Below are 8,055 nucleotides of genomic sequence, written 5' to 3'. Positions count from 1 at the left end.
AAGTAGGGTCCACCCCCAACATGGGGCTTGAACTCAAGACCCTGAGATTGAGTCACATGCTCTACTGACTGAGCCAGCCAGGCACCCAGAACACTGAAGTTTAAACTTAGAAGTATCTTGGCCCAGGGGTGGAGGTAAAGGCTCATCAATGTTAACTCCATAGCATGTCTCACTGGGGAGTTTTATGTTCAAAATTCCCTTTTGATTTGTTTTAAATTTATTTATAGGATGATGGATAGCAGTCACTTGGTCAGCAGCCCTAGTGAGTTAGGAAGACAATCTTGAACAAGTCACTTAAACTTTCTGGCCTCAGTTTCCTTATTAGTAAACAAGAGGGTATCCAGATATCTCTGGGATGGGTGAAAAGAAAAATCTGGGGAACTGGATAGATTTTTGGTTCTTTCTCTGTTTTCTAAGCCTCTGTCTGACCTGTGTAGCCCCAGGAGTTGCCTGCTCTGTGGTTATTTGGTAGGGCTCTCTCGCTGAGGGGCACTTATTTCTCCAAAGAGACATTAGCAGATGGTCTGCAAAGTGATCTGGAGATGATTTAAAATGCCGTAGTTCTTAGCACTGGAAGCTTTGCCATTTGCCCCTGGGTTCTTTTAATGTAAGCAAGAGCGTTAGAGTAATGTTAAAACCCCATAAAACCGATGGGAACATACGGAATTCTCTCCAGCCATAAGGTTTCAGCAGTAAACAATAGCAGGTTGCTGACACAATGGGGAGAAGCGGGATTAAGGTGAATACATTATCTATAATGAAAAGCAGGGCACACTGAATCCTGCACAAGGAACTCGGCAGACAGTTCCTCTTAATGAAAAACCATTCTCTAACCCCCCCCACCCCCGCCCCGGACACCTTCTGGGAAGTGAACAGTGTCTCCTCATCAAGTCTTAGGGGTACGGGGATAATAGCGTCATAGTTTACCCCACAGTAATGGTATCCAGCTCATTACTGTGCCTCCCCCACAGCTGCAAGGCACACAGGGCAGGTTCCTGTGACGCTTATGAATACAGCTGTAATTGACAATGCCATGCCAATACATTTTAATTACTGTTTCAACAATATAATTAAGCTTTGAATTTATACACTCTTCTATCCATAGTAGTTCGCTGAGCTGAAGAAATGAATACCAATATTAATGAACCCACTAATTGAAACAGTATGCACAGTGAAGATGCCGTTACTTCAACAATATCATTGTCACTCGTACAATAATTTTAAAATATTACTTGCAATAAATTAGGAGTCTTACGCACTCAAAAGGAGCTTTTCTCAACAGACCACAAAATCGGGCAACCACTAACCCCCCCGATATTCAGGTACTTCTTCCTTGTCTATGTTCTGATCCGCGAGCTCACTCCTTTCCTCTTTGAAATGCTTCTTTTGGGCTTGTGTCTGTGTTTCATACTCTGCAGTTCTAAGTGAACAATTAATCTAATTTTCTAAGGCAAAAAGGAAAACTGTCTAAACAGCAATAAGATTCTGTCTGCTCTGCAAATATATTTTAGGTCTTTCTCTCCAGGATTCTGAGGGATTTGCATTGGACTGAGGGTTATGAAGTGTCAGTAGGATTCTGTGCTGCGAGACACGGGGTTTTCATCATGCAGTAGGTCTACCTGTTGCCTGGATGTAGATATTCTGGCTTGAAATGCCCTATGTCTGCTTAAAGATAGTCACGGTGACAGCAGCGTCAGCATCAGAAGGGCTGGGGGGACATTAATATATGACCTGCACCAATGATATTCTAAAGCTGTTATTCCCAAATGATACTGATCTTTAGTAAAATGACAGAGAAAAGGGACAAATGTGCTTAGAATCTGTGTCAACATTTGCATATAAAAGAGTAGCATTATGTTGAAATGTAAAGGTTCATTTTGGTTTATGTTTATATATACCAAGCTTTTACTTAAATGGGAGATATAAAACAATCCTCAGACCGAAGATCTCTAATTAAGGGATTCTTTTTTATGGCTGAGAATGGATATTATGCTGCATCGAGGAGAAGGAGATCTGTTCATTTTTTAAAGGACAGAACTCTATTTGAGCTTGTGACATAACTGTTGGGTTTGTATTATAATTTTGAAGTCACAGTCAATGGTTTTCTTGATTTTTTTTTTTTTTTGCTAAATGCCAACTTAAAAATGTTCATTTTTAACAAGACAAACATAAATCATAAAACGTAAGCAGATGTGATATCTGGATATTGGGTTTATTTAAATTGTGTGTTCATGATGGACATAATTCCTTGGGGTTAAATATTTTTCAAAAAGTAGTTTAAAAAATGTTAGCCACAAAACAAAAACCCTGACATGCACATTTGTAGCATCATAACTAAACAAGTCATAGTCACTTAAATGCTTATATAGCTTTCCTTAGTTTGTCTAACTTTATGAAATCAATTCAGTTTAACAAATGATTTTTAAACATCTATTCAGTGAGAACATTAGCCTAAATGCAGTGATGAACTTTATTTTTTTTCCATAAAAGGATATACTTCAAAACACAAATTCAAAAGCCTCTCTAGAGCTAACGATGATTACGAGATTAACTTTTTTATTTCTACTTCACTAACTCTGAAGGCAAACCACAAAGGTGTTAACAGAAAGCCGCTTTGCATCTTAGCTTCTTGGTGCAGAGTGACCCAGTTCATGGTCTCAAGCTATGATGGCGGGAAGTAAAAGTGAATTGGCACATCTATTTAACGAGGATTTTGTCTTTGGGAATCACCTCCAGAACACAGGGGCTTTATGAAGTAGAATAAGGAATGGATTCAAGGGTGTAGAGATGAACGTAGTTGGAAGTATGATCCCCATGATGGTGCACCTGGGTCCTACAAGGAGTGGTTTCCCACGTCCCATCACCATGCTGTTTGCAAGGGTGCACCTGATACACAGCAAGACCCAGAATGAGAGGAAAGGCAGTGAGAAGGAGGCGACAAGGAGAATAAGCTAAATAAAGAGCTGGTTTATAAATGGTGCTGTCGGTGAGTGGGAATATTGAATGGATGGTATTGATCGGGGGGGGGCTGCTTTCTTAATAGAAATAGAATGAAATCAGAAAATATAGGGCTCTGGGTCGCTAAGAGCTGATAGAGAAACAGTCAAAATAAGGAGGGGAGGATGACTGAATGTCACACTATTCTGACATTCTGATGACAAAAATAAGGCAATTTAAAGGCACAGTTGGGGTGAGGTGTAAAGGGGTACTTTCTGCCTGTACGCTTGTAAGAACTTCTGGATGCTGCTGGCATGCTTTGTCTCCCATTGGCTTCGATCAAATCGGTGTGATAAATAACGTATTTGGTTATCAGCATTGGCTTGCCTGTTCTACTCATCAGCATCACTGCCTAGACAGAGCAGCAGACTGGGGTATATGGAAACCCGCTTGCTTCTGCTCCTTGGATTGCTCTACTGTCTCCAGTATCCCCCAACAGATGTGGGCCCCAGAACAGAGGAATGAAACAATGAACCAATGCAAAATTTCTTATTCATCGCTAGAATGTTCATCAAGTGGTCATTTATTAAATAGCAATTCTAGGGTAGTATTAATTTCACCTACTAACCAGGAATAAGAAATGCACCTCCAAAGGTGAGAAACTTATCTTTTAAAATTTGATGCCCAAAGCAACATCTTCTTTAATTATTCAAAGCACAATATCACTACACATACTGTGAATATATTATCTCTGTGGTAGGACTTATGGAAAGTGAGCTTTGGTCATTATTTAAAAGCAGTTTAATGCTTGGGTAAAATTTGGAAAATAATCTGGGATCTGGTAATGATACCCTTTATAAGGTGTGAGGTATGGAGAACACATTTATTTCAAATTGAATGTATAAATACCCATATGTGAGAGCACACATTCATTCAAATTAACTGTATGTGTGTGCCTCCTGGGTCTTTAAGACTTTCTAGCCTGGGGTATTTTCCCAAGCTTGCTTTATAATTATGCCAGGGAAAGAGTTACCTGGCATTAATCAAAACCAGAGAGTGGACAATGACAGAGAGCTGGCGTGAAGAAATATTTCTCATAGAAATTCCTGGAGGGAAAACAAAAATTGATCAGGGGGAAAAGTTCACTAAGTTTTGTTGAAAGATGAAAAAGATTGAAAACAAGTGGGGGACGTACAAAAGCAATTATTTTTTTACATGGTCTATCTAGGGATATCAAATGTTTAAGCCAACAGAAAGATAAAATAGGTGTGTTTCAAATTCAGCATCAAAGGTATTTAGAAAACACAATCTACTGAAAGGTATAAAAATCCTTTGAAGAATTGTGTAAAGTGGAATGGTTAAATATAGATTCTCTCAGAAAATGAAACCTAAGCTGAATCATCAATGGTAGCATAAATATTTCATGCCTCTAGACTCTCCATGTTAGTAATCTTTCCTTTCATAGTTATTTCTAGAATGCTCTTTCACTCTCTAAAGTTTTTAAAAATAAATTTTATCAAATTTTCAAAGTATTTTTCTTTGTTCCTGAGGACTGTACGATCTTGTTTCACCCCAGTGTTTCTTACTTGCTACAATAATTCCTAGCTAACATTTTTTCTGTTTGGCATCATGGAATATTCCAGGGTCAAATAGCTGGACACCATTTTACTCTTCCTGTTGAAACATTTTAGATTTACTAGCTGAGATGTTGTTTTTCTTGTAATATAATTCAGGGAAAATAGGTAAATAAACCTTTTTTGATGCCTGAAATACTGTGAAAATTAAATTAATATAAAAATTATCTTCTTGTTGTCTTTTAAAAATGCCTTTATAAAAAATTAGAAACTATTCATTCACAGCGTGGCTTTTTGAGGAAGAACTTGACAGAAGAGAGCACTAGGCAAAACTAAAATAACACTTTAAAGTTCTTAACCTATGTTTACCTCGTCTAGAGCATACACGCTAATCTGAGACCTACCTAGTTCTGTTGTTGTAAATTCAGTAGTTCTCAAACTTACCTTGCAATCACAAAGAGTACACAACTGACGCCTAAGCAGGCTAAGAGCACATACATCCAAATGTCAGGAGACAGGGGGTTGAGGAAGGAGAAGACTCCTGGGTTGGTACCATTGGGCTTCCTGTAGAGAATGCTGATGCCCAGTGTCATGAAGGGCTTGGAGAAGTCAATGACTTTCTCCCGAACGTAGGTAATGGTAAGAGGAGCCACTGCCAGATCAGCCTTCTGCAAAAGCAAGTTCAAAATCATTGTCTTAGTTGTCTCACTTCCCAGCAAATGTCTGGACTTTCCTGGGTCCTTCTGATCTTATTTCTCAATTCCAAATGTTTCTCATGCAAGAAGCTTCTCTAATGATTGGCTCTAGTATAAAAACAGTTGATCGACACAGTGGTGCTTGTGAAATAGTATTTATTAGCAAAGAGAAACCAGAAGATATGAAATACACACAGACTGACGGACATATATACATTTTGGAACTAAATGGAGGAAAAAACTGCAGGGGGGTTTCTTTAAAGGGCATGTGAGCAAAGCAAGGAAGGAGCCACTTGGTCATAAAATCAGCTGACAAGATGAGACTTTACTCTGAGCTGCAAACTGTAGAATTCTTTATCAAATTTAAGAATCACTCAGGTTTATTCTTCAGCATGATGGATGGACCCATAAATTTTTGCCCTCAGTTTGTGTCCTTACTTGCCTGTCTACATAAGCAAACTCCATTTCCTTGCTGTTTTCTCCTACCTCTTAAACTATTATTAGGATTTAACAAAAATGTAACATTTCTTCTGACCCTGACTCAATCATTTTTTTCTCTTTTATTTCTTGCTATGCATTTTGTCAGACACTTAAAACCCATATATAAAAGATATATTTTTGCTTACATGATCTATAAGTTCTTTGACCATTCCATTCCACTCTCCTTTGTCATTCTGGGCTCCATATTTGCCATCAGGGACGAGTTTGACATCATAAATGAAACCCAAGATGTTTGACAATTCCTTCAACAGATCCAGGCAATACCCTTCAAATCTATCATTTCCATATAAGGGCTTGTCAGATTTCCTGTACATCACATAGGGTTCTTCCTATATGAAACAAACCAAATACGAAAACCCTGTTATAATGAAGGCAGAATTTCCTTTTACAAGCTCCATCCACAGTCAGAAGATATAAAATATTTGAAAATGATTATTAAGATTTCAGAGTAAGGAAGTTAGTCACTCACCTTCCTGTCTTCCCTAAACTCATTTTCCCTATACCCTCTATCGATACAGAACATTTCCCATATTAGTTTCTCTCCCTCTTCAGTGTGTGAATGAGAATGTTTTCCTCCACTCCTGAGGGCAAGGCTGTGAGTGAATAGTATGATAGATACACAGTCACATTTGAACTTGAGGTCCAGAAATGAAGGACCAGATGTCTAGGTGTCTGGCCTTCATCTGTCCCCATACCCAGACTTCTCTGCATGACCCCCTCTTTCCTGGCTCTTACATAAGAGCTTTGACTACTAACAAAGAGGAAATTTAAATCAGCGAGTACATCCTCTTGCTCTTCAAACTTCCTATCTACTAAATATTCTCATTTCTTCATCTCTCAGTTAAATTTCATCTCAGTTTCCCTATTCACTTTTATCTACATATTGTGGTCGGTTTCCTTCAGGTTATCTTGTTCAAAGACTATTTCTATGTTTTCTTATATTACCAGTTCCATTTTCTTATTTGAACTCATCTCAAATCTTATACTTGGTAATTCTTTGCTTATATGCTTACATAATAAATCCCCTATTCCTTGAATAATGGACATTTCTTTACTACTACATATCTTTAACCTTATTCTCATTTGGCTAAATGAAAATTTATTTTATAACATTATAATAGTTACTACATTACTGATATGTCCTTTTACTCCTCATTATACATTTTTTTCCCAGACATTTAAGACCCATTTAGGCTTATCCTCAAACAAACTGAGAGAAATAGAAAATTCTACATTTCCATGAGATAGTTGCTGAGAAAGTAGTCACCAAAAAAACAAAATCATTTTTATTATGGATGAACAATTCTCAGAAGTTAGTGGTTTCAGAAATAAGTTGGTCTAACATTATAGACTGAATCAAATAAAGCAGGAATGTCTGAAAGTGAAGATTTTAGAGGTGGCTACTCCTATCTTTTATTCCTTGGGTTAGGGCTGGAAAAGAAAAAGAATGAGCAACCTGGGGAAGTGCAATGACTGGATAGGGGTATGATCAGTGTTCTAATAGGAAACAGGAAGTACCCTTACCTAGGCTTTTGGTAAAGAGGTGATTTACAGAGGTGTGATCAAGGCAAAGGGAGCCAATAGGAATGGAGGTGGGAGGAATGATGGGGTATAAACATCCGGGGACCGACATAATCAGGAAGCTTGTAGCACTTAGGGCTAAGGCGGCAAGGAGGAAAGAGTGCTCCTGGAGTCCAGGACAGCAGAGGTATGGAAGCAGGATCATTGACAGAATAGGAGCTGTGGTTATGAAGGATAGAGGTTCTGAGAAAACCACTGGAGGCAGGGGGAGAAATGTTCTTACTTTTCTTTCCCTATTTCCTTAGTCTCTTGCCAGAGTCTCTACTTGGTTGAAACCAACCAGCAGCCAGAGAGCAAGGGAGACTAGCTGAGTGGGGCCACAGAGTGGAGCAGGGCAGAGCTGAGAAAAGATTGAAGGTGAAAGATATTCAGAACATTGCTGGAAGCTTCTAATTCATTGCAATTATAGGTATATACAAACATAAATTTTTAGTGTCCTAATTAAAAATAGACATTTGCAGACGAAATTGTTGGCATGAAAAAGATAGCTGAAGAATTCTTCAAAGTTTAGGGTTGGAGTCTGGATAAGACACCCTGAATTCCACTCAGACAACTTACCAAAATGGTGGTGACGATGAGCGTCCGGTTGGCCAGTGAATCGGTGATATTGTTGGACCTGTCTTTGTTGCCATCGGTCATGTTAAGCCCACTGTTGGAGTTCCAAATCCCAATCTACACAGAACACAATACATCAGAGGCTGCTGGTTGTCAGTGACCCCATTTACATTAAAGAGAGGCCCCTTCTACACCAGGAATGAACATAAAAG

At 38.6% G+C, this 8,055-nt stretch overlaps 1 protein-coding gene across 1 annotated transcript in view; it reads right to left on the bottom strand.

Moving 5' to 3' along the window:
* The window catches only part of GRIK1 (glutamate ionotropic receptor kainate type subunit 1), a 340,717-nt gene that overhangs the window by 24,244 nt on the left and 308,418 nt on the right, over positions 1-8,055 (bottom strand). The window contains exons 10-12 of the mRNA XM_002924137.2: positions 7,847-7,960; positions 5,833-6,036; positions 4,956-5,179 (exon numbers count right to left, since the gene is read on the bottom strand). Of these exons, the coding sequence (XP_002924183.1) occupies positions 4,956-5,179; positions 5,833-6,036; positions 7,847-7,960 (542 nt within the window). The remainder of the gene's footprint in view (positions 1-4,955; positions 5,180-5,832; positions 6,037-7,846; positions 7,961-8,055) is intronic.

This window comes from Ailuropoda melanoleuca, chromosome 1 (assembly GCF_002007445.2).
Source record: "Ailuropoda melanoleuca isolate Jingjing chromosome 1, ASM200744v2, whole genome shotgun sequence".
NCBI lineage: Eukaryota > Metazoa > Chordata > Mammalia > Carnivora > Ursidae > Ailuropoda > Ailuropoda melanoleuca.
The sequence above is the reverse complement of the archived record's forward strand: the minus strand, read 5'-3'. Positions and strand labels throughout refer to the sequence as shown.